This window comes from Stegostoma tigrinum, chromosome 9, assembly GCF_030684315.1.
Source record: "Stegostoma tigrinum isolate sSteTig4 chromosome 9, sSteTig4.hap1, whole genome shotgun sequence".
Taxonomy (NCBI): Eukaryota; Metazoa; Chordata; class Chondrichthyes; order Orectolobiformes; family Stegostomatidae; genus Stegostoma; species Stegostoma tigrinum.
The window spans coordinates 6,423,304-6,450,296 of record NC_081362.1 but is presented as its reverse complement, the minus strand read 5'-3'; the positions used below and the strand labels follow the sequence as shown (position 1 = coordinate 6,450,296).

The window sequence follows — 26,993 nt, the reverse complement described above, 5'->3', positions numbered from 1 at the left end:
ATCATTGTACGAATAGCAAATGAGTAATTCCTTCACTGGTTTCTGGTGATTTTTTTTACTAATAAAATTTTTGGGAGTGCATGTTTTCCACGGAGGAAAATGTTCTGCCTGTGTATTACTGTTCTTATCCACAATAACTACTTTCACTGATGTAGCATTTCTGATGAAGTAAAACAACTCGAGACGCTTCGCAGGTGCATTTTGAAATGAAGCGTGACACCACGCTACATAGGGAGTTGTTAGAGCAGACGGTCAAAAGCTTGATTGGAGATTTTCAGAAGTATCTTAAAGGGGATAGAGAAATGGAGAGACAAAGAGGCTTAGGGAATGAGGTGCAGACGTTAGAGACACTCGAGGCCAGAATTGGAGGAGTGCAGAAGAAGGGCTTGACTGGATCCCAAACCTGGACACCTCACCTCAAGAATATAAAAGCTTTAGAGAAGGTGTGAAGAATATTTATGAGAATGGTTTCAGTGTTGAGCAACTACACTTTTGTCGATTGAGTGGAGCAGCTTGGGCTGTTTTTTTTGGAGAAGAGAAGAACATAGAAATGTACATATAAATGTAGGAATTAGGAGCAACAGTAGTGCAATGTGCTCCTTAAACCAGCTTCTTCATCTAATAGGTTAATCTGATTGTAACCTCAGTTCCACATTCCCACCTATGACCAGTAGCCTTTCACCCCCTTGCTTACCAAGAATCTGTCTACCTCTGCCTTATCTGAGTTACAGATCAGGAGTCAATTGCAGACATAAAGAGACACGGAACCCCTAACCAGGATTAGAAAACAAGTTTGAGAACAGTGTGACATAACAAAGTGTGGAGCTGGATGAACACAGCAGGCCAAGTAACATCTTAGGAGCACCAAAGCTGATGTTTCGGGCCTAGACCCTTCTTCAGAAAAGGATCCTTTTCTGATGAAGGGTCTAGGCCCGAAAAGTCAGCTTTTGTGCTCCTAAGATGTTGCTTGGCCAGCTGTGTTCATCCAGTTCCACACTTTGTTATCTCGGATTCTCCAGCATCTGCAGTTCCCATTATCTTTGAGAACAGTGTGCCCGGGTTGGCGGGTTTTGGTTTTAATTCCCTTCCAATGTTTGTCAATTTGACAGCGTAGCTGTTGCTTCAGGGCAGCAGTGAGTTTCGTCCCCCAGTAAGCAAGTTATACATAAGCCTATAATCTTCTGACTTTGAGATGTGATGCACTTATTGCTGCTCCCAAGCAAAGGTCATTCTGCACTCTCAACAAAGGTTACTGGCAAAGTATCCAAGTACTAAATCATCAAAAGTGAAATTATGAGGTAGCAGCAGGAGCTGGCCACTCAGCCCGTCAAGGCTTGCTGCATGTTTCAAAAAGATAGCAGCTGATCTGATTATTCCACATTCCAACCTAAATTCCTCCTTATCCCCTGCCAAGATAACCTTTACTTCTTATCCGGAATCTACCCACTCCCTTTAAAATGTTCATAGACTGAGTTTCAAAGATTCCAGATCATCTGAAAGAAAAGATCTCCTCATCTCTATCTTAAAAGGGCAATTTAAAAAAAAGTAATAAGTTTAAAACAAAAGCAGAAATTGTAGCAAAGTGAAAATCTTGAACCTGTTTTCAAAGCCACTGCAATTGCAGCTTTCTATGTTCTGTCTGTTGCTGTGCAAAAATGTCTTTTGAAATTTTTACTGTTGAGCTTGTAGATCATACCAATTATTCGTTGAAACTAATTGTTAACAAAGTCAGCATTGGATTGGACTTCACCATAAAACCATGAGCTACAAGTACAGAGTTAGGCCATTTGGCCCGTCAAGTCTGCTCTTTCATTTGATTACAACTGATCTGGTTGTCAACCTCATTCTCCTGCTTTCTGTCTGTTACCTTTGATCTTCTTACTCATCAAGAACCTGTCTATCTCTGTCTTAAATACATTCAGTGACTTTTCCTCCAATCTTGTGTAGCATTGAGTTTCACAGATTCACCACCACCTAGTTGAAGAAATTCTTCTTTATCTCAATCCTAAAGGGTTGTGTCCTCACTATGAGGCTCTGACCTCAGGCCAAAGTCTCTCCTGCTAATGGAAGCATTTTCTCCACGTCCATTCTATCCCGGCGTCTCAGTGTTCTGTTAGTTTCAATGAGAACTCCCCTCGCTCCTAAACAATCCTTCAAAACTCCATCAACTACACACCCAGAATCCTCAGCTGCTGCTCGTTTGTCAAGCCCTTTATGCCAGGATTGTTCTTGTTAACCTTCTCTGGAACCCCTCCAATGCCAGCACGTCCTCCCGTAGATACGGAACCCAAAATTCTTCAGTCTTCCAACTGCGGTCTGACGTAAGTCTTGTTCAGCCTCAGCGCTATATCTCTGGTCTTGTGTTCTAGCCCTCTCAAAATGAATGCTCATAATGAATTTACCTTCCTTTACTGCTGCCTGAACCTGGACGCTAAGAGAATCCTGAACCAAGAACACAGAGTCCCCTTCTTCAGATTTCTGAAGACTATTTTCTCAATGGGGAAAGGCTATGTCTCTATTCTTCGTACCAATGTACATAACTTAATGCTTTCCCGCATTGTATTCTGTCTGTCACTTCTATGCCCGCTCTGCTAGCCCGTCCAAGTCCTCCTCCGACGTCTCCACCTCCACAACACAACTTGTTCCTCCACCTATGTTTGTGTCATCTACAAACTTAGCAACAGTTCTCTCATTCCTTCATCCAGGTCTTTAATGTATAATGTGAGTAGTTGTGGTCCCAAAGCTGACCCTTGTGCTACTAAACTAGTCACTGACTGCCATTCTGAGAAAGACCCCTTTATTCCTACTCTCTGCCTTCTACCAGTCAGTCAATCCTCTATATATGCCTGTATCTTGCCCCTAACTCCATGGTCTCATTTTTACTTAGCACCCTTCGTTGTGGCACCTCGTCAAAGGCCTTCTGAAAATCCAAACAAATGACGTGCACTGGCTATTCCTTGTCTATTTTGCTTGTTACCTTCTCAAAAGAATTCTAACAGATTTGTCAGACAGTATCTCCCCTTGGCAAAGTATGCTGGCTCAGTCCCACGTTACCCATGCACTTCCAAGTGCGCCATAATCTCATCATTAATAATCGACTCTTTAAAATTTTAACAACGACTGAGATCAAGCTAAGCAACTTATAATTTTCTATCTACAACCTCTTTCCTTTCTTAAACAGGGGTTTTACGTTAGTCATTTTCCAGTCCTCTGGTATGTTTCCTGACTTGTGATTCCGAAAAGATCACCACTAATGCCTCCGCAATCTCCTTGGCCGTCTCCTTCAGAGCCTTAGGGTCTGGATGATTCAACCACTTTGAGATCTTTCAACTTCTCCTTAGTGATGGTCACTACACTCTGACTCTGAAGTTCTAGTATGCTACTCGTGTCTTCCACCAGAAAGAGTGACGCAAACTACCAATTCAGTTCCTCTGCCATTTATTTGTTCAGTCTCATTTTCCGTCAATCCAACGTCCACTCCTGCATCTTTCTGATCAGAGATGATGGGAACTGCAGATGCTGGAGAATCCAAGATAACAAAGTGTGAAGCTGGATGAACACAGCAGGCCAAGCAGCATCTTAGGAGCACAAAGGCTGACGTTTCGGGCCTAGACCCTTCATCAGAGAGGGGCATGGGGAGAGGGTTCTGAAATAAATAGGGAGAGAGGGGGAGGCGGATCAAAGATGGACAGAGGAGAAGATAGGTGGAGAGGAGAGTATAGGTGGGCAGGTAGGGAGGGGATAGGTCAGTCCAGGGAGGACGGACAGGTCAAGGGGTGCGGGATAAGGTTTTTTTTAGGTTGGGGGATGATATTACACACCTCTGGCACAGGTGGGAATTGAACCTGAGCCTCCTGAGCCAGAGGTAGGAATGCTACTACTGCACCACAAGAGACGCTTTGAAAGCAAAATGCTGTAGATCTTCTCACTCTGTCACACGTGGTCTCTGGTGTGCATGCTCTCTACATAGAGTAGGAGCATGTACTATGCTGTTAGGAATGGAATTTCAGGATTTTTGATCCAGTGATGTGGAGGAAAAGTAATATATTTCCAAGTTAGGATAGTGTCTGATTTCGAGGAGAGTTTGCAGGTGATGTTCCCACACAATTGCTGTCCTCCTTATGGGTGGGAGAGGTTGCAGGTTGGATGGTGTTGTCTAATGGGCCCTGAGTTGCTGCCACATATCTCGTGGTTGTTACACACTGATGCAACACTGCATCAATGGCAGAGGGAGTAAGTGTGAAAGATGATGGATGTGATGTCGATCAACGAGGCCACTTTGTCCTGGATAGATACATTGAGTCTCCTGAGTATTTTTTGGAACTGGGCTATCAATATTTCACCCCCAGGGACTCCCAAACCCCCATCTCTATTACTGTGTCAAATTAAATATTCCAGGCCCACTCCTGAATCTATTAGAGGATGCAACAAAAATAACCTTCTGTTGAAATTGTTTTCTCTCTTGATCATGTTTATTCAAAACAAGATTTCTCAAGAGGTTATTTTCTTTCATTCAATGTCATGTAGTTTACAGTTGCTGAAGACAATAATGAATGCTTTGTCAATAACATTTGTCAGTAAATTTTAATATGGTTTTAAAAAATGTATTCAGCCATTGAACATGATGCCTTTTGACTGAGGATGTTTGAAGTGACTGTCTGTATACAGTTTGTTTTTACTGTTTTCTCTGAATAAGTTCCCTAACTCATCCCAAATCCCTTTCGTCCAATCACACTGATGTTTGCTGACCAACACTGAGTTATGCTATTTCCCTCCTTTCTGTGTAATTACCTGCCCATAACTGTCCAAAAACTTGGTGCTCCATTTCTTCTACATCTTGTGTCATGATTTTAATCAGTCCATAACCATGCCTTCAGCTGCCTGGGCCTTATACTCTGGAATTCCTCCCAACCCTCATCCTTTAAAGTGTTTCTTCAATCTCTACTTCTTTGAGCAAGCTTTGATCCTTTGTCTTCATATCTCCTTAGAACATTGGGTATTTTATAGCGCTCCTCTGAAAAGCCTTGGTGTTTTATCAATGGTGTTATTGTCAATCTCATTTAAGAGTGTTTAAGTGCTTGATTGATTGATTGGGAAGCCTCCAGTTATCTGTCAAGTTACTGCCTTCCAACACTGAGACCGCATTGTCCCCAGCACAGTGTTGGCTGAGGAAATGTGCTCCCACATTAAAAGTGAGCCTCAGCCCTGCTAGAGAGTCTAGTTTTTGATGAGATATCAAACAGGGACCCTGTCTAGCCCTTCAGGTGGAAGCTACGATCCTGTGGCACTACTCTAAGGATGTGCTGGGGAGTTTTCCCCAGTGTTACGGCCAATGTCAATTCCTCAATCAACATTGTTTAAAAAGAAAATGGAGTATTTGCTCATTGTCACTTTGTGAGCTCCCGCAAACAGCAATTGGACTGCTACCTTTGTTGCATTGCATCACTGACTATGCTATTAAAAATTGGTTTCATTGGCTGTCAAGTTCTAAAAGACTTCTCATGGGTGTGAAAAGCAATATATAAATATAAATCTTTTCTTTTTATGTATTGAGATCAATATAATGGGGCTCACTCAGAAGTAGTGTGCTTTCAGAATTCAAATGGGCATTTTCATTTGACTCTTCTCAGAAAATTGAGTTGGATTGTGCATTTCAACTTTTCTAACAATTACCCTATTCATTCAATTATTAATTCATTCCTAATGCTGCGACTTTAAAATTTTCCCAGCGTCTTCCTGTCAGCTTGCTACTTCTCCATGGTGATTATGCTTTTTTCAAAAGAGAGACTGGAAATCTGAAATAAAACTAGAAAATGCTGGAGAAACCAGCAAACCTGGCAGCACTTGTGAAGAGAAACAGAGATAGCACTGAAAGGTCAATGACCTTTCATCAGAACTTACCCCTTTGGGGTAAGTTCGGTTTGGGACGGATTTGTAGCAGTTGCAGTTAAAACGGGGTGAGCACAGTACAAAGATGAAGATCTGGATATGTAGAGAGATAAATGGCAAATGGGTTGATTGATCAAAGCTACAAGTAAACAAAGAAAATGTCGGTCTAGAGGTGGTGTGAATGGCAACCACAGCATCGTCACCATAAGCTACCATTAGAACAATGTGGGAGCACAGATCGTGATCTGAAATTGTTGAGCTCTGTTTAGCTGGGAGGTTGTAAGGTGCATAGCCAAAAGGTGAGATGTCCTCCTTTGAGCTTCATTGGAACAATGGTGGGGTAGAGAGACAAAGGTCAGAGTGGGGATGGGCAGTTAAAATGACAAAGTGACCAAATGTTCAAGGTCACACTTGAGGATTGAGTGGAGGTGTTCACAAAGCAATAACCCACCATTTCTTTGCGATTTCTCCGAATCCGGCGTTGCTGACAAGGCTGGCATTGGTCAGCCAGCTCTAAAATGCTGTGGAATTGAATGGGCTGTTCAGCTATTTCAGGAAACAGTAAAATTTGTCATCCTCATTGCTGTGGACCTGGAATCACGTAGGCCAATTGGGTAAGGATGACAAGTTTTCTCTTTGCACAAGTGAACTGGATGGGTTTTTACAACACCAGTAATGGTTTCGTGGTTATCATCACTGAGACCAGCCTTTTATTCAGTATTTTATGAATTGAATTTAAATTTCTGCAGCTGCCATGATAGGGTTTGAATTGATATGCCCAGTGCATTAGCCTGGGCCATTAATAGTGAATACTTTTATGAAATTAAAAACTATGAATCAATGTCTGTTTCACCTGATTGTAGGATATCAGGACCTTGAACAGGAGCAAGGTTAAAGATCAGTGTTGCATCTCCTCTCCTCCCACAGTGTTACATGTGTTCCCTATATATATCGTGCTCAGACAATTAATAGACACCTCCTGAAGGGCTTTGGGGAAACAAAGGCATATTGGGGGCAATTAGCAGTGGACAGAAGGACAGTATTATGCTGCTGGTATATATTTTTAGATCAGCACCAAATTTTGACTTGTACCACTGCAGAGAACTCAACAGTTTTCTAAAAATAAATATCAAACATTCTGAGCAGCACACTGTCTCACCACAGAGGTATGAAAGCTGCCCAGTTAAATCAAAACTTGTGGCATAGTTTAGGAGGCTGCCTAGCAAGTTGTACCAAATGGGAGAATGGAGCAGCAGGCACTGGTACAATGAGTTGAACGGTCACCCCCTCTGCTAAATCATTCTGTGATCTGAAAATCGGGGAGAATAAGTAAAAACCGAAAGAACTGCAGATGCTGGAAATCAAATAAGAACAGAAATTGCTGGAATAGCTCAGCAGGTCTGGCAGCATTAGTGGAGAGAAACAAGCATTAACGTTTCAGATCAAGTGACCCATCCTCAGAACTGGACGTTCAGCATTGCAGAGCGGAAGGTCAGGAGGGTCAGTAAATACATGACAGGAGGTGGGGTAGGGAGAGGTGTTGGAGTGAGAATGAAGTTGGAGGAGGAAGATTCCAAAGCATCATGGGTTTCTGAGTTATTGCATCTTGTGTTCCTTGATGCCCGAAAGGAAAAGTAAAAGTTTCTTGTTAGCACGTTGAATGAACCGGAGTATGAGGTAGAACCAGGAAATAGTACAGCTCTGAGTCAGCGTGAAGCAGTTCTTTGGAGAGAGTGTGCATATGACGGTGCCTGACACTTGAGTGTGGATCTTCCACAGCTGTCTGTGGAACTTTGAACATCAGAGATACCTATGATCCTGGGTGGATTCAAAACAAGAAGAATGAAAGTTGTGGTGAAATCCACATGGGGTGAGTCTGAGCCAGATGCATCACTGAGGAATGCAGTGTGGCTGTGGAAATGAGTTTTAGCAAATACCTTGTCAAATACCAGGAGCGACAGCAAAATTAATGAGGGTGGATAAGGAAAAAGAGCAGAATTGAAATCCTGTTGGAGAGAGGAGCAGAATCTCTTCAAGGTGGCCGTGCCTGGAAGAGATGTGGCAGTGAGTTAAGTACTAAATGAAAACTTAAAGAACTGCAGATGCTGAATATCAGAAACAAAAACAGAAATTGCTGGAAAAGCTCAGCAGGTCTGTCAGCATCTCTGGAGAGAAATCAGAGTTAAGGATCTATTCTGAGGAATGCGAACTCTGGAACCCAAAACACTAACTCTGATTTCTGACTACAGCTGTCGTCAGACCTGCTGAGCTCTTCCAGCAGTTTCTGTTAGGAAGAATAATTGTTGACTAATGAAATTTGGAAATAGATTTGGAGGCTGAGGCCTGGGAGGTAGAACTCACAAAGGTCATAGGTGAGTACACTAATTGACAGTGGAACAACAACAACAAGATTTTTTTAATACCCTGAGATGTTTTTACACACCACTAAGCTTTTTTTTTCCACCACCAAATCACCCAATTACCTTTTTCCCCCCATCATCAAATTACCATGTCTCTCTCACTCTCGCTTTAACTAAACTGTCAAATTATATGCAAAGACCATCAGAGGCAACACAACAACAGAAGTGAGAGGAAGAAAGGGAGGAGGTTAAATCAAAGTGGAGTTGGAGGGAGCACAGCAACTTTTATATAGCACCTCCAATGTAGTAAAATATCCTAGGCTGCTTCACAGGACCTTTAATGTATAAACATTGGTGATGAAACACACAAAAGCTTCCTTGGAAAGCCAACCAAAAACCTGGCCAAAAAGGTGGATTTTAAAAAAAAAGAGGGGCCCACAGGGTTAGTAGAGAGTCAGAGAATGAGGGAGAGATTTCCAGATGAGCTTGGGCTTTAGCACTTGAAGACATGGCAGCTACTGGCAAAGCAATTAAAATTCGTGTTCTCAAGAGGCTAAAAATAGAGGGGATCATATCTCAGAAGGTTATCCAGCCGGAGGGTCTTGATGGAAGTCAGTTAAAGGGAAGGAATTTTGGAGCGTGAATCTTCATTGGGACATGTTTTAGGAACCTGCAGGTGGGTAGGACTTGAACCCAGATCTCTGGCCCAGGTGTAGGGGCACTACCACTGTGCCATGATACCTCCCAAATACTACCAGTGGTTATTGTGAGATTGGAAGCTGTGACCAGGTTCACTGGTCCAGTGACATTATCACTATTACCCTCCCATAATTTATGGTGCATATCCAAAGCAGGAGATTTGATATTAGACCTTATACGCCAGAGGTAAGAACACTACCACTATACTCCTTTGATAAATTTCACTTGGATTCTCATACTTACCAAGTGGATCATAGAGAAGAAGCATATTAGTATCTGGCAAAATCAAACTGTTCAGTTTGTTAATGACTTAATTTAAGATTAAGAAGAAACGGGTAGTATCTATTAATTGTCTGAGCACATTATATATTGGGAACACCTGTAACAGTGGAAGGAGAGGTGGATCTGGGAGCTTCAAGACTCTGTAGTTAGTAAACTCTATCCATGCAGGCTGGGCTCTTAGTTCCTGTTTCGTTAACTGGCTTGGATCCAGATTGGCACAGCAGGGGCAAGTCTAGGAGAACTTTATACACGGTGACTCAGTGGTTATGTCTTCTGCCTCACAGCGCCAGGAACCCAGGTTTGATTCTACCCTCGGGCACTTGTCTGTGTAGAGTTTGCACATTCTCCCAAAGCTGCATGGGTTTCCTCTGAGTGTTCGGGTTTCCTTCCACAATCCAAAGACATGCAAGCTAGGTGAATTGGCAATGCTAAATTGCCCATAATGTTCAGGGATGTGTAGATTCAGTGGCTTATAGGGGAATGGATCTGGGTGGGATGCTGTGAGGATTGGTGTGCACTTGTTGACCCAAGGGCCTGTTTCCACACCATTAGGGATTCTATGATCTATTCTGTGACAACCATTTAACATTGTCTATGGAAACTAAAAAAGGGTGGAGAGAAATGAGAAACACCTGGATGCTTTTCTCCCTCCCGTGCTACAAAATACTAAACTGACCAGAAAGAGGACATTCAGCCCATCTACTGCACACCTATTTTTGTTTCTCACAAACCTCCTCCTCTATCCTGCCACCCGTCCCCCTCCAAAAATCCTACCCTACATACGCATTGTCCTACTTCTCCCTTGTGTTTACTGAACTTCCCTTTAAATGTATCTGCGTTGTTGGCCTCAACCACACTGGGCAGTGGTGAGTTCCACGTTCTCGCCATTCTCTGATTAAAGAGTTCTTTCCCGAATTCCCAGTCAGACTTGCTTGTGACCTTCATTCTTAAGGGTGATCTTCCTCACGAAGCAGAAGAATGTCACTCAGAGCATAGAACAATACAGCGCATTACAGGCCCTTCGGCCCTCAGTATTGTGAACTAATCTAAGCCCATCTCCCTACACTATCCCATCATCATCCATCTGCTTATCCAAGGACTGTTTAAATGCCCCTAATGTGGCTGAGTTAACTACATTGGCAGGCAGGGTGTTCCACGCCCTTACCACTCTCTGAATAAAGAACCTGCCTCCGACGTCTGTCTTAAATCTATCACCCCTCAATTTGTAGCTATGCCCCCTTGTACAAGCTGACGTCGCCATCCTCGGAAAAAGACTCTCACTGTCCACCCTATCTAATCCTCTCCTTACCTTACCACACCTCTTTGTAATCTTAAAGACCTCAATTTTGTCACTATTAGCCCTTTTTAAATAAAGAAATGAGCTGTTGCCATCTGTTCAATCTTGCCTGATCAGTGTGGCCGTTCAGTTCTGGTGTCATCGAATAAGTCTTTATTGCATCTTCTGCAGTACTGTTCAGAATATTGAGACCAGAATTATTTAGTGTTCTTAAAAGTGTGTAACCGTGACCATGATTTCACAGTAAGTTAAAACATTGAGCAGACACAAATGAGAGGAGTCTCTTATATGTTTGTTGAGCTAGTCAGCACAGCCCTGTAGCTGATGCTTCATGATGCAGTCTATGAATGCATGGAGTTCTAAACCAGCACTAACAGCTGTTCTTTTTTCACAGCAAAATGGCAAGCCCAAGACAGAACACAGTAAGAAAACCTTTTCGGAATCTTTTGAGCAGCCTCCAATGTATGTTCCTGTCCTCACTTACATGGGCTATGGGATTGTAACCTTGTTTGGCTATCTAAGAGACTTTCTGCGCTCCTGTGGTCTTGAGAAATGTCATGCAGCTCGGGAGAGGAAGGAACAAAAGGTATGATCATCACATTCTTCTGCCAAGTTGAATTTAAACATTTACTGCAATGGCAGACACATTTCTAAATTCACTTGGCAGCGCAGCCTTGATGTGTTTACATTTTGTGAACTTCCATTCGTTAATTCACTCTTCCCCTAAACTCTATTTTCCTGAAAGTGGTGATTGATGTGGTAAAGCCCAGATGAGGCGCACTTCATTCAGGCTTCAGCAAGTGGCTGTTTTTTTTTTGTGATGACCGCAGGTAGAGTTTGGGGGATATTCGGCCCGGAACAATATTATCCAGAAGCAAAGGAAATACGTGTTTCTACACTAGAGATTGTGGAAAGCACTTTTCTTTTGTGTATCTGCTTGGTGAGCGGTTTTCACACTGCCTGCAATGATACTAACAATTAATTAAAATAACAGTGTGAACTCTGTGTGATCTATGTATTCTCAGGAGTTTGGACACCACGTTACAGCTGTGCAAGACATTGGTAAAGCCACATTTGGAATATTGCATACAATTCTGGTCACCCTGAGATAGGAAAGATGTTATTAAACTAGAAAGGGTGCAGAAAAAGCTTTACAAGGGTATTACAGAGACTGGAGGGTCTGAGTTATTAGGAGAAGCTGGATAGGCTGGGACTTTCTTACCCCGGAGAGTAGGAAGCTGAGGGATGACCTTATAGAGGTTTATAAAATCAGGAGGGCACGGATAACATGAATAGCCAAGATCTTTTCCCCAGGGTGAGGGAGTCCAAAACGAGACTGCATAAGTTTAAGGTGAGAGGAGAAAGATTTAAAAGGGACCTCGGGTCAACATTTTCACACAGAGGGTGGTCCGTATATGGAATGAGGAGCCAAAGGAGGTGGTAGAGGCGAGTACAGTTACGGCATTTCCAAGACATTTGGACTTGTCCACAGATAGGAAAGGTTTAGAGGTATATGGGCCAATCACAGGCAAATGGAACTAGTTCCGCTTAGGAAACCCAGTCAGCATGGATGAGTTGGGCTGACGTCTCTGTTTCTGTGCTGTATGACTCGCTAGCCATGGCATACTTCAATCACATCTTTTCATGAAACGTGGTATATAAATGTAAGTATTTTGTCTTTCAGATTTATTTCTCACTCCTTTGTGTTGCAGGTTGTTAGTTTTGACCGAATTGGTGCCATTGTTATTTGTATTTGGTTTTTGGAAACAACTGTCATCTTGGCTGAGATAATGGGAACTGCAGATGCTGGAGAATCTGAGATAACAAAGACTCTAGGCCCAAAACGTCAGCTTTTGTGCTCCTATGATGCTGCTTGACCTGCTATGTTCATCCAGCTCCACGCTTTGTTATCTCTGTCATTTTGGCGGCAACACTTGCGTACTTATTGATTCCATTGTTCCAGTCAACACTTTGTACTCCGTTCCTTCTCACAAGTAGCTTTAGCTGTGTCTGTTGTAATTGAAGCTTGTCATATTAGGGAGCCAGTGGTGTGGTATACAGAAGACCATGCTGCTGGTCTGAGGACATGCGATTCAAATCCCACCATAAAAGCTGAAAGAACTGCGGATGCTGTAAATCAGGAACAGAAACAAAGTTGCTGGAAAAGCTCAGCAGGTCTGCTAACATCTGTGAAGAAAAAAAAATCAGAGTTAACTTTTCAGATCCAGTGACTCTTCCTCAGGGGTCACTAGACCCAAAATGTTAACACTGATTTTTTTCTTCACAGATGCTGCCAGACCGGCTGAGCTTTTCCAGCAACTTTGTTTTTGTTTCAAATCCCACCACAGTGGCTGGTGAAATTTAAATTCAGTTAGTACATCTGTACTTGAAAGCTACAGTGAGGGATGGTGATCACAGAACTATCACCAATAGTTCATTCACTGATCTCCTTTAGAGAATTAAATCTGCTATTCTAACCTGGTCTGTCTACATGTGGCTCCAGACCAACAGGAATGTGGTTGACCCCTAGCTACCCTCTGAAATGATCGTGAGAGCTATTCGGTTCTACAGGACTGAGGTTAAGTGACAAATGCTGCTGACATCCCCAGTCTGGAAGGACTGCCCTTAGGAAGGAGAAGTCTCCACAGGGGAACTGGACAAATACTTGAAGGTGAAAATAATTAGAGAAATGCATCGCAAAATAAGAGTGCAACTAATTGGACTATTCTTCAAGAGGGCACAAGCAGAGATGATGGTCCGAAAAGCCGCTTCTCCTGTTATACTATGATAATAAAATGTGAGGCTGGATGAACACAGCAGGCCAAGCTTGGCCTGCTGTGTTCATCCAGCCTCACATTTTATTAAGATAATAAAATGTGAGGCTGGATGAACACAGCAGGCCAAGCAGCATCCCAGGAACACAAAAGCTGACGTTTCGGGCCTAGACCCTTCATCAGAGAGTGTGCTCCTGGGATGCTGCTTGGCCTGCTGTGTTCATCCAGCCTCACATTTTATTATCTTGGAATCTCCAGCATCTGCAGTTCCCATTATCTCTCACATTTTATTATCTTGGAATTCTCCAGCATCTGCAGTTCCCATTATCTCTCCTGTTATACTGTTCTCGGAAGTTTACGTATGACTAAGAGCTTAACTCCAATAATGCCATAGTTTCCTCTATCTTTAATATCTGTCAAAACTTGAATGGTTTTGAAATACCTGTTTGGTCTAGATTAGTCAAACAGCCTGTTTCAGTCTAAAGATGTGCAGGCTAGGTGGATTAGCCATGCTAAATTGTCCATTGTGTTTAGGAATGTGTAGATTAGGTGGGTTATGGGGGATGGGTCTGGGTGGGATGCCGTGAGTGTCAGTCTGGACTTGTTAGGCTGTTGGGCCTGTTTCCGCACTGTAGGGATTCTGTTTCTGCAAGGTACATTCTACGTATTATGTTAATTTAGAGGAGACTGCATTCTTTTTGTGAATGCTTTAAAATGGTGTGCTACAGTGCAGTGCAAGGACATGTAGGACTGCATGACACTCTCCTTTTGATAAGACATCGGGCTTCTGTCTAGTAACAGGAAGAGAACAGTTTCAGGATGCAGAGTGGTAGTTGGGCCAAGGGAATTGTCTGATCTTTGCTCTGCTCTTCCAAACTGTCACCAAGAACAAGTAGTATTTGATTAAGTAGTAGCAGAACAAAGGTCAGCAAGTTCATGGATACTAGGCAAATGGGACAGTGCAATTAAGGACCTGGACTGCAGAAGTTCAAATGACCTCAAGTTGACAGAGTGGAACATAAGACGGCAAGTATGGAAATTGTGATCCATGATCTGGTAGTTGTATTGAGAGGGTGTCTCTTTTGGATATAAGATTTTCCTTTTTGTTCCAGTCTTTCCAATATGATCGGATCTATGAGTTAGGCAGGAATGTTGATTTTCCGGTTTGTGACAGTTGCACCCTAGTTTCCAGGGCCTAATGCCAGCCAGATATCCCACCTCTTTTCAGTGACTGAAAATTTATACAGAAGCAGTTTTCCACTGGACAACACTGCTGACGAAATCAGTTGTTTGATTTCTGTCTGTTTTTCTGTATATATGTGTGGAATGCATACGTTAGGGCTAGTTGCCAAAAAGAACCAGAAGGGAGAGGTTTTGCTTTACAACTGCAATTATAATGGCCTGGAATATACTGCCTGAAAGCGTGATGGAAACAGATTCAGTAAGGACTTTCAAAAGCAAATTGGATAAACTTACAAAGGGGGATAAATTTTTGGGGCTGTGATGGGTGGAATTATTTGGATAGCACCTTCAAAGAGCTACCAGTGGTTTGATGGGCTGAATTGCCTCCTGCGCTGTTTTGTTCATTGATTCTATTTGAAAACTCCATTGCATTAAACTCTCATATTGAAAGATGTAAGGAGAGATGGTGGTTTAATGGTAATATCACTATCCCACAATCCAGAGGCAAAGGCTAACACTTCGGATGTGGGTTCAAATCCCACCAAATGATGGAAATTTAGCTAATAAATCTGAAGTTGAAAGCCATTCTCAGTAAAATAATTTGTTTTTTTTATTTAAACATCCTGTTTAAAATCTATCTGGTTTACTCATGTCCTTTAGGGAAGGAAATCTGTCATCCTTACCTAGATTTTTTTTACATGTGACTCAAGAACTACAGAAAAGTGGTTGCTTCTTAACAGGTCTCAAGTGACCTAGTGAACCACTCAGTTCAAGGGTAAATCCTGGTCTTGCTAGCAATGCCAGCATGCCATGAAAGGTTTTTTTGAAAAAACCAAAAGAAAGAGTCCTTGCACCTACCCTTCAACATCAGGTATTGTGGTGAATGAACTGGTTAATCTCTAGAAAGCATGTTAAGTGCCAACTTTTCCTTTGGCAAGAAGTGTTGAATTTCTTGACTGCATTCCATAAACCCACATTAATACCGCATTGCTGAAGTAACAGGTAGAGACGCAAAGTCAGTATGTGTGAGATTTTAATTATTGTGGTTTCAAACAGTATCACTGTTCTTGATTCACCCAGTGCTATGGACAGTGAAAAGGGCAGGCAGAAGGAGTAGTCGTGCACACACTCAAACGCGTAGGCAGACACACACGTGCATGCAAACTCTCATGCTCCAAACATGCACACTACAGATTCACTAACTCCAGATTTTCCCCCCTCGTCTGCTTCCCATTGCTGGTCTCTCAGATTCAAACCACCGCTTCGACCTATCCCACCCCTTTCGGTTGTCTTCATCATGCACTGTTCAGTCCAAATGTATCCACAAAGGCAACTGTTGGGATTTCAATGGCTCCAAACTCACATGTTCTTTCTCAGTACGTTGCCTAGGAGCACCCAGACATTATTCTTTCTTCACCACATTTCATTTCAGCTAGGCCAAAGAACGTATACTTCACCCTCTGTCGCATTGCCTGGCTCTGTCCCACCTCAGCTTTTTTCTTATTAAGTCACTGCATATGGTGTTCCTGGCTCCGCCAGCATCTATTGCTTATTCCTCATTGCATCTGGCAAAGATAGGTGGTGAGTGGCCTTCTTGAAATGCTGCAGTCTGTGTGGTGTGGGTAAGAGTAAACTGCTGCTCAGAAAGGAATTTCAGGATTTTTACTCAGTGACAATAAAAGAATTTTGCTGTTGTTCCAAGTCAGGATGGTGAGTGGCTTGGAGGGAAGTTTGAGGGTGGTGGTGTTCCGATGCATTTTCTACACTTCGATTACTAAATGGCATCTGCTGCTGAAACCCTCATCCTGTTTGCATTACCTCCAGACATGACTGTTCATGGCCAGCCTTGAACGCACTGCTCTCTATAAATAAGAGATCTACTGGTCAGCTTGTTAGGGCCATTGAGGTGGAAGGAACATGACACATAAGGTGATGTAATGTGTTAGACATTCCTCTGCTGGAGAGAAAATACGGCATGTGTCAGCTTTGGGTGAGGACAGCATCAGAATCACCTGTGATGGGAAGGGGAGGTGGCTGTTCAGCCCCTGTAACTGGTCCATCATTCGCTGAGAGCAACACCTTATCTCTATCCAACTGCTTTGATACCATCTCCCTTTATAGCCTTGTCCAGTAAAATTTTATTGACCTTGGTTTTGGAATTATTAATTGAGTTAGCATCAGCTGATTTTCCTATGGTTTAGATCCATGTTTCTTTGCTTGAAATGTTTCCTAACTTCTGTCATCTTAGGGCTGCCTTTGATGTTAAGACTATGTTCCTCATTGTCAATCCTATCAATTCCTTCAAAAGTCGTGGATAAACTCTATACATTTGCTGCTTAACCTTTTTATGTTCCAATGAATGCAAGGCTGGTTTATGTAATTAAACTTTAATCTGATATCTCATTTAGTTAAATACTCTCTGCTTATCCACCCTTATGTATAGTGTCAAGGTGGCACTATTGTACAGACTCTAACTTTGAATGAACATATACAGGTTCGACAAGCCACTCAGCATAAGACCATAAGAGATAGGAGTGGAAGTAAGGCCATTCGGCCCTTTGAGTCCACTCCGCCATTTAGATCATGGCTGATAGGCATTTCAACTCCACCTCCCTGCACTTTCCCCGTAGCCCTTGGTACCTTGTGAGTTCAAGAATTTATCGATCTCTTCCTTGAAGTCATCTAATGTCCCGGCCTCCACTGCACGCCGTGGCAATGAATTCCACAAGCTCACCACACTCTGGCTGAAGAAATGTCTCCTCATTTCCGTTTTAAATTTACCCCCTCTAATTCTAAGGTTGTGCCCATGGGTCCTAGTCTCCCTGCCTAACGGAAACAACTTCCCAGTGTCCATGCTTTCTAAGCCATACATTATCTTGTAAGTTTCTATTAGATCTCCACTCAACCTTCTGAACTCTAATGAATACAATCCCAGGATCCTTAGCCGTTCATCATACGTTAAACCTACCATTCCAGCGATCATCCGTGTGAATCTCTGCTGGACACATTCCAGGGCCAGTAAGTCCTTCCTGAATTCAGTCTGAAAGTATCCAAGAAAACATGTTGGGAATACTCCGCAGATTATGCAGCACAGTGGAGAGAGTGAAACAATTAACCTTTTAGCTCAGTGACTTTTCATCAGAACTAGAGAACGTTAGTGATGTGAGGGTGTGCTACAGTTTATAAGACATAGGAACAGAGGTAGACCATTCAGCCCACTGAGTCTTCTGGGCCATTAAGTGAGATTGAGTGTGAGCTGGTAATCCTCAACTCCATTTCCTGCCTTTTCCTTCAAGAGTCCGAGTTAGAGTGATGATATGCCCTTTTGCCTGTATGTTGTAGTAATTTGGAGCTACGGATAGTGATGGGGTAGAGGCTGTAATGTTCTTTCCACGTGGCTGACCAGCAGTCTTTCCCAATCTTAGCAGTTGCCATTCACGTGTGTTGGAAGGGTTTGCAGGTCGACCATCCACCTGTTTAGCCACATCACTAGCACATCTTCCTTAGATGTCAAGTCCTGGAATGGGACTTGAATTCAAAGCTTCTGGCTTAGACAGGGCTCTACCCAGTGTGCCAAAGAGTGCCAGTTAGTAATGTAATAAGTTTGAATTTAATGAGAAGTAGTGGGAAGGAGCGATTAAAGGACAAAAAAAAAGATGGTGCAAAGCCATAGCGTCATACAGTTCGAAACAGACCCTTCGGTCCAACGTTTCTGCACTGACCAGATATCCTAAACTGATCTAGTCCCATTTGCCAGCATTTGGCTCAAATTCCTCTAGACCTTTCCTGATCACATACCCATCCAGATGCCTTTTAAATGTTGTAATCGTATCTGCCTCATTCACCACCTTTGGCAGTTCATTCCATACATGCACCACCTTCTGCGTGAAAAAGTTTTCCCTCGGTCCCTTTTAAATCCCTCGCTTCTAACCTTAAACTTATGCCGCCTTGTTTTCGGCGCCCCTAACCTGGGTGTTCACCCAATCCATGCTCCTCATGATTTTATAAACCTCTACAAGTTCACCTCTCAGCTTCTGCTGCTCCAGGGAGAAAAGCCCCAGCCTATTCAGCCATTCCTATAGCTCAAGCTTTTCAAGCCCAGCGCATCCTTGTAAATTTTTTCTGAACCCTTTCAAGTTAAACAATGTCTTTCTTATGCCAAGTAGATGAGAATTGAATGCAATATTCTAACATCTTTTTATCACTTTGCCTGTCCCTCTACCCCTTGTCTTCCTTTTGGTTCGAAGTATCATGCCTTTAACCATTTAATCCGTCTGGCCTTCCACCCTATTAGAGACTTCCCCTTGTGTCCTTCACTGTCCGTCTATCTTTCCCTACCTCTTAGCTAGAGATGTGACGTGTTTTAACTTGTTCCAGTTCTGACAAAAGGTGATAGGTTTGAATCATCAGCCCCATTTCTTTCCAAAGTTGGCTACCTGACCTGCCAAGAGTTTTTTTTTCTGTTTCAGGGCTTCAGACATCGTGTGATATCTTTGGCCATGGTCAAATTGGTTAACTCCCTTCCTGTCAAAACAGTAAACCCAGTGCGAGGTGGGATTGTTTCCAAGTCACCCTGTTTTAACGGTAAAGATTCCACTGTTGGTTTCGCAGCTGCAGGTGGAGAATCTTTGCATATCCAAGAAAATTAGACTTAATTACCAAAACAGAATATTGTTTGAAAACCTGGACGCAAAGCTGGCACCTGTTGGTTAAACAAAAAATACAGCAGGCAAGGAATGTAGTGCGTGTTCGGATCAACTCTACATCTGAATTACAGAATTTTAGTATCAGGATAGTGATATAAGAGGGAAAAAATATTGTGCATCAAACTATTATGAGCTGGAGCTCACTGCCTGAAGGGCAGTCAAAGCGGTTTGAGTATAATGCCTAAAGAAAGGAGCTGGCAAAATTAAAAAGTTACAAACCAATGAGGAGAAAGAGGGGGAATAGAATTAACTTGATTGTACTAGGCATGATATTCCAAATCATAGGATAATACAACAAAGGCAGAGACTGTTTCGCCCATCAATTCTGCACCATCTCTTGAGAAAAGCAATCCTATATACTGACCACCTGGCATTTGTATTTTGTGCCTCTATTTATAGAAACTCTGCTCCCACATGCAGTGATTGCTAAATAATTTGTGAACACGTCCTCTCTGCGCCATTCCCCACTCTCATCACTGTCACCCTGACCTTGTTAATTTCAAGCTGCCAGTATTGTTTGTACCAAATACGTCACCCGACATTATTATGTTGAACTACTACAGCCATGTGTCCACATTCTCTTAAAGCCTATTTCTATCCTTCTTACTGCTTGCTGCACTTCTGTTTTTGTAGTCTCCTGAGATGCTGTTTTTATTGTGTGATGTGTAGACACAGTTTTTACCCAACTGCAGTAATTTTCCACTTTCCCAACTAAGATTGGGAGTGTGTATGTTAGGTGGTGACCGGCACACCACTCCCACTGTTGTGATAACTTGATCTATCACCAACAATCGGCTCATTTAAGAGCAGACACGTGAAGTGTGGATGAGTTTCTCGGCCTCTTACAGGCTTCCACACTGGTATCCCTGGTTGCCAGACTTGCCAGCCAATCAGCTCCTCGATTCTAAACACCTTTGCTCGAGGTCTACTCCTTGGAAGATCCTGTGGCAAGAAAGTAATTTATTTTTCTTAACGATGAGGGTTGTGAAGTCAGTAGGGTATTGGAGGCAAGACCAAGAGGGTGGCTCTCCTTAGGTACCAGTTTGCCTACCATATTTTCTACTGATTTTCCCCCAGAGTGGGACAGTTGGAGGGTCCCCTCAAAAACTGGCTGTTGGATTGGCCCTGGTTTTGGCAGTCGGGAAATTAACTTGGCCACCAGGGATGGTGCTTAGAATAGAAGAGCTGCTAGCCTCTGATTGGCTGATATATCTGGCAACCAGGGATACCAATGTGGAAGCCTGTGAGAGGCCGAGAAACTCATCCACACTTCACCTGTCTGCTCTTAACGAGCTGATTGTTGTTGATAGATCACGTTATCTCGGCAGTGGGGGTGGTGTGCCAGTTACCACCTAACACACTCTCCCAATCTTAGTGATCTGGGAGGTGATGAATTTAGGTCCCTAGGCCATTAACTGATCGTTTAAGAGCCTTAACTGCTGCTGAGTCGAGAGAGTCTCTAATGGACCTGTTCACTCGACTCAATTGCTGAGATCTCAGCAGAGCCGATTCATCATTTATTTCCCCTGCTTGCCACACGCCAGAGATGGCAAATCTTCACCCAGCATGTACATATGGAGGTGGGTAAAAAGTTTACAAAGTACCGTGTAGAGTTCCCAGAAGACATTGTTCGGTTCCACAGGTTTGTGGCCAAGAAGTGTTACTGACTTATCGTTTTAGTAATAGTTGGGATATATCTTTGATTTTAGGATAACTGAAATTAGATTTACCTATTGCATCAAACTGCAACAAGGCAGTAATGGAAAAACATTCCAGAATCTCGAATTGAAACCTCTGATTCTGTTCTGTGTGGCTTCAACCCAGTGTTACTTGTCCTGTCCAGGCACTGGTGATTACTGAATTGCTGAAGTTTTAGAACATCTCTCAAAATTTTAATGCCAAATTATTTTTGTCTCATCTCTACCCCTGTAACCCGCCCTCCCCAAAGCTCTGCAGTCTTCCAGGAACTCAGCACTTCGTCCTGAAATCCTCTGAAACGTCAACCCTCCTCTAATGCAGGCCTTGTAAACATTTCTCCCCAGCTCAAGCAATGGTTTGAATTGAACATTGCAGCGATGCTATCTTTTGCAGTCTGTTGTAACAAGCGGACTCTGAATGGCACTCACTTCAGTCCTTAGCGGGAAGTGTTCTTTTGATGAATAAGTTTGATTCAGTAGAATTTAATTTAGGCCCTTGTAGAAACAGAATTAAGCAAAATTATATCATGGTGATTATCACCAATTCATAGTTTCATCTCAAGGGAGTTGAATTTTCTTGCTGAGTGTAGTTTTTATTCCTGAGGATTTTACTTCATTGTCTCCATGTCCAGTCACAATTTGAGCAAATCCTTACAGGAAGTAGTGTTTCAACCTGCTGTATATTTTGTCAAATACTGCCATATTCACCCCACCCCCAGTACCACCTTCGTGCCTCACCCCCACTCCTTAATACATCTGTGCTGAAACTTGTTACTTCTGCTTTGGTTACCCCCAGATTTGACTATTCCAGTCTTCCCGCATCCTCTGTCTCTTGAACTCATCCAAACTCTGCTGGCTGTGCCCTCTTCACAGCAGCAAGCATTCACCCTTCACACTTGACCTCGCAGACCACATCTGCTTAAAGTCCAGAAATGCCTCAGTTTAAACGTTCTCATCCTTCTTTAAAATCCCTCCATGATCTTTCCCCATCTCCCCTCAATAGTCACTTCTAATCCTTCAAGCCTCCAAGATCTGTGCTGTCCTTCAATGTCCCTCGATTTAACTGCTCCATTGTTGGTTCCCACACCTTCAGCTGCCTTGGGCTGCAAGCTTTGGAATTCTCTGCCTAACTGTATTCTCCTGTCTTATGGCACTCAAGCTATATGTAACTAATTTTCTCTGTCTAATGGAGAAAGAGGCCCATGGTCCTTTATTGACTGCATCTAATTACCTAATGTTGCAATTTTTTTCCATTTTGATATTTCACAATGCAGGATTTTGTGCCACTTTACCAAGATTTTGAAAATTTTTACAAGCGAAATCTGTACATGAGGGTCCGTGACAACTGGAACCGCCCAGTCTGCAGTGTGCCTGGACCAACTTTTGACTTGGTGGAGCGGGTCTCTGATGACTACAACTGGACTTTCAGGTACAATGGGAAGCTGGATCCAGTCCTCCAAGCCTTATGTAACCAAAGATTGTAACTTTCTCATCTGAGTCAGATGTCTGTGGGAGGTCAGATTTTGTTTTTTCTTGACTTTTTCTTGGGATGTGAGTGTTGCTGATAATGCCAATATTTGTTGCTCGTCCTCTAAATGTCCTTGAACTGAGTACTCCTCCAGGTCATTTCAAGCTTAAGGTACATTGCTGTGAATCTGGAATTATGTGGAGAATAGAATGGATAAATGTCCACAAAGATTCCTGTCCGACAGTTTCTTTTCAGAAAAAAATGACTCTGTGTATGAAAGATGCGTGCTCTTATTACTAATTTAGATTGGCAGAAATGTAAATTGTTTCATGAGTGGGAGTTACCTTAAAGGACTGTTTTATTGAAGGAAAGTTTTTAACATGTAATGTTAGTGTGCACACTAGTCCCCTGGAGTAGCATTTCCCAAACTATTTTCCAATTTATCCTATTTTACAACTTGAAAATTACCATGACCTCTAGAATCATAGAATCTCTACAATGCAGAGAGAGGTCATTAGGCCCATCAAGTCCACACTGACCATCCGAAGAGCGCCCCACCTCCACATCTACCCTGGCTAATCCACCTGACATGCACATTCCTGGACCATATATGGCAATTTGGCATGGCCAAGTTATCTAACCTGCAATTTTTGGACTGTGGAAGGAAACTGGAGCACCTGAAGAAGCCCATGCAGGCACGGGGTAAATGTGTAAACTCCACATAGACAGTTGCCCAAGGGTGGAATCATACCCAGGTCCCTGGCGCTGTGTTGCTAACCATTGAGCCACCATGCCACCCAATAACAACAAAAACAAAGCACTAATACAGCAAAATAGTAATACTTGGCTTATAATTATTAGCGTTTGTATTTTATAGATTGGTGTAATATATAAATATGAAAGTCTGCGTTTTTAAATACTTTGTAAAAATGTTTTTATTTTATGTATTCATCTGTATATTTCTCATGAGCTGTCCCAACTTGTAGACCTTGATCAAGGTGCAGTGAAAAGATAAATTGAGGGTCCTGACATGCCAAATGTTCTGCAGGCTTATATTGATAGGACGGGTCTCAGAAAGGCCACAGCTCGACAATGGAGGTAACTCTTCAGGGTCCATGGGCAGGAGACCATCTTCCATAGAGAGACACTAAAAGTCTAGCAGGACAAAGACAAGGCTAGATGTCTCCTAGCTTTTGTTACCAGCACAAGACATAGTCTTAGTGGAAAAGGAGTTCGTGGCCTTAACCAAAAGAGCATTCCAACATTTTGATATTGGATGGGAGGAAACTCACTTGTTGGCAGCACAGACTAGTAGGGGCTAAATAGTTCTTTGTGTTTTCTGAGAAGAAAGAGTGTGTGAAGATGTGGTCCTCAATGAGAAAGCAAAAATAGGCAGTAAAAAAGTGACTATGATGGAAAAATAGTTAAGCGTAAAATGTCTGAAATTAAGGTGGATGTAATAAAAAAGTGGTTCAATCTGTATTATCAGATATCCTCTCCATAGACCTGTTCTGAAAATTGACTTGTCCCTTTCCTGATGCAGCAACCTGTCATGTACTTGACCAGCATTTTGTAGACTGATGTCAGGTTTTGAACAATAATCCCAACAACAACCCTCCCACTTCTTCTCTTCTCTCAGGGAACATTACCAACTGTCCTCAGCAAGGTTTGCAGCCTTGTGCCATCTGGGTTCCCCTCCCCACTGCCTATATGGAAGGTGTACTGGACTCAATGGATCCAAATAGCAAGAGAGGAGTAACCCTGGACTCTATCCTGGGCAGGTCTGCCTGTGCGTCCTCATCTAGCTCCCCTTACCCTAATGCCAACACCCTCCTGCATATGGTTTGGGTTAGATGACCAAGAAGTTCATTCCCAGTGTCAGACCTACTTGGGATTGCAGTCTGCAATTAGCCTCAGATGTGAGCGACTTCAAGACTATTGTGCTATGGTGGGAATTGCAACAGTAGTCAATACCACTGTCAGGCATGTTCCCAGAGTTCCATAAACAGAATTCCTACATAGAACTGGCTAATATATTCCTCTCTTTCTAGTTCAAACACAACCTTTCACTCTACTGAAATCTATTAACTGGTTCAATTTCCAACACAGAAATAGGCCATTCAATCTATTTGGTATATCCCAATTGTTTATGCTCTGCACAAACCTCTTCGTATCCTGTGTCATCTTACCTTGCGTGCGTTTCTGAGAGTGCAACACTCCCCCTTCAGTTTTGGCCTGAAATTATGCACAGGTACCTGAGGTGGGACTTGAACCTCTGGCCTTCTGATTCAGCGGTAAGTATGTTTCCTACTGAGCCCCAGGTTTTCAACAAGGCAGTGCTTCTCTAAACCTCTTCCTACTGTGACCAACATTTCAAGGTTTGAAAATTCTCACAGCCCCTCAACAAGAAAGCAGAATTCTTATTGTGCCAAAGGAGGCCATTTGGCCCAGCATGTCCACACCTGATTCTCTGAGCATATTCGCAGTATCAGTCTCCCATCTTTCCCTGTAGCCCTGCATGTTGTTTCTGTAAGAACCAAGAGCTTGGTGGGGAGCAGATTTGAGAGCAAAAGGGTGGTGGTGGAGCTCCGCAGCAGTAATTCCTGCCTCAGAGTTGATGACCCCAAATTTTCAGCTCGTGTTCCTCCTCAGGGTCTAGACCTCCACTGAAGAGCCCTGCAATAAGGGGTCATTGTGCTCACTTTTCAGTCAACACTTCTGTTAGCCACAGCTGTGTTTCAGGAGTTCACAGTCTGTCTATTTAATCCAAATTTTTTGGGTAGCAGTCACGAAGGTCAATGTCTGTTTATCAGGTAAGTACAAAATTCTGATAAAGCTGTTTTTCCTGTGAACCTTAACCCTGCAATGCTTATGCTGCAGATTTAAAATCAGCCACTTCCTTCATTGCAGGTACACGGGACGAATAATTAAGGATGTGATTAACATGGGCTCCTACAACTACCTCGGTTTTGCTGAAAACAAAGGAGAGTCCTTGAACTCTGTGGCAGAAGTGACAATGACGTATGGTGCAGGAGTGTGCAGCACAAGACAGGAAATGGGTATGTAACAGGCTGTGAGTGGGTAAGCAAATATTGACCTTGGCTGCAGTGTTATTGCTGGATAAGGAGCCCAAATTAAACAAATGCACATTGACTGCATTTCATTAAAAAAATGTATGTGACATTTGTTGGTCACGGGTCTTTGCTTTGCTTCCCCTCAAGTTCAGGCAGTTAAAGAAAATAGACACTATTCTCAGTCACCCATCTGTCTCAGTCACTTTCCTTTGATTTTCACAAGTCAGACTCTTCTGCTTGGCTGTAAGCTGTAAACCAAAGACTTGCAGGTATACAAACACGGTTCATGACACTTGACAACTAGGAAGGTACTTCTGAAGTGGAGTGTTTGTAGTCGATGGGGCACCTACATTATAAATGGTCACTGTGATTCATTTGCACAGGCATATTGCACCCTCACTGAAATGCAGCCTATGTGAGCCATAACTTGTCTTTGCTGTATTTTGAGGCTAATATGTCTGAAAGGTTAAACAGCTTTCTGCCAGAAAATTAAAGGAAGTGCTGAGATTAGGTATATACATGTTAGGGCTGAAGTAAGTCTTTTACCAACGTCCAGAGTTTGGCAAATTGCAGTGAAGCATGTGGGGTCTGATAAGTAACAGGGAAAAGATCTGTACAAAATTCCAAATAAGAGCAAGTACTTTTCAGGCTACTCCCATGAGTTCTTCCCAAATGTACTTTCACCTCTTTGGCCCTTATTTACATCCATTCACTATACAAGGTGTACTACTACAGGATGTGAATTTAAAAACCACACTCTAGTTTTGAGCATGTACACACACATTGTGGAGCTAGCCCTTCTGAAAAGTGATTAGATTAGATTAGATTCCCTACAGTGTGGAAACAGGCCATTCGGCACAACAAGTCTACGCTGCCCTTGAAACATCCCACCCAGACCCATCCTCTATAACCCACACACCCCTGAACACTACAGGCAATTTAGCATGGCCGATCCACCTAGCCTGCACATCTTTTGGACTGTGGGAGGAAACCCACACAGACACGGGGAGAATGTGCCAACTCCACACAGAAAGTCTCCCGAGGTTGGACTCAAACCCGGGTCCCTGGTGCTGTGAGGCTGCAGTGCTAACCACTGAGCCACCGTGCCGCCCCAAAGTGTAGATTAGTGTAGTAAAGTATGAAATGCAGGAGCCAACTTGTGCAGAGTTACCTCTGGTGATAGTGATAATGAATCGTGTTGATAGACTGGTAAATACATTGAGCAAGTGCAAAATAAGAACAGGGAGTAATTTTCCTTTGCTCACCCATTCAATAAGATACCTATGAACATACAGGGAGCAGGAGTAGGTCATCAGTCATTCAAACCCGTGCCACCATTAGGTAAAATCATAGCTGGTCTAATTGTAACCTCAAATCCACATTCCTGCCTGCAGGTGATAATCTTTCGCCCCTTTGCTCATTAAAAATCTGTCCACCTCTGCTTAAAAAATTGAAATACTGTGCTTCCACCACCTTTTCAGGATGAGAATTCCAAAGACTCATGACCCTCAGAAAAGAAATTGCCTCATCTCTGTTTTAAATGGACAGCCCTGATTTATAAGCAG

The 26,993-nt window shown here is 42.8% G+C and overlaps 1 protein-coding gene across 1 annotated transcript in view; it reads left to right on the top strand.

Annotated features, from left to right (window-relative positions):
• The window catches only part of sptlc3 (serine palmitoyltransferase, long chain base subunit 3), a 97,007-nt gene that overhangs the window by 3,323 nt on the left and 66,691 nt on the right, over nucleotides 1-26,993 (top strand). The window contains exons 4-7 of the mRNA XM_059648811.1: nucleotides 2,370-2,532; nucleotides 10,922-11,113; nucleotides 22,161-22,315; nucleotides 25,265-25,413. Of these exons, the coding sequence (XP_059504794.1) occupies nucleotides 2,370-2,532; nucleotides 10,922-11,113; nucleotides 22,161-22,315; nucleotides 25,265-25,413 (659 nt within the window). The remainder of the gene's footprint in view (nucleotides 1-2,369; nucleotides 2,533-10,921; nucleotides 11,114-22,160; nucleotides 22,316-25,264; nucleotides 25,414-26,993) is intronic.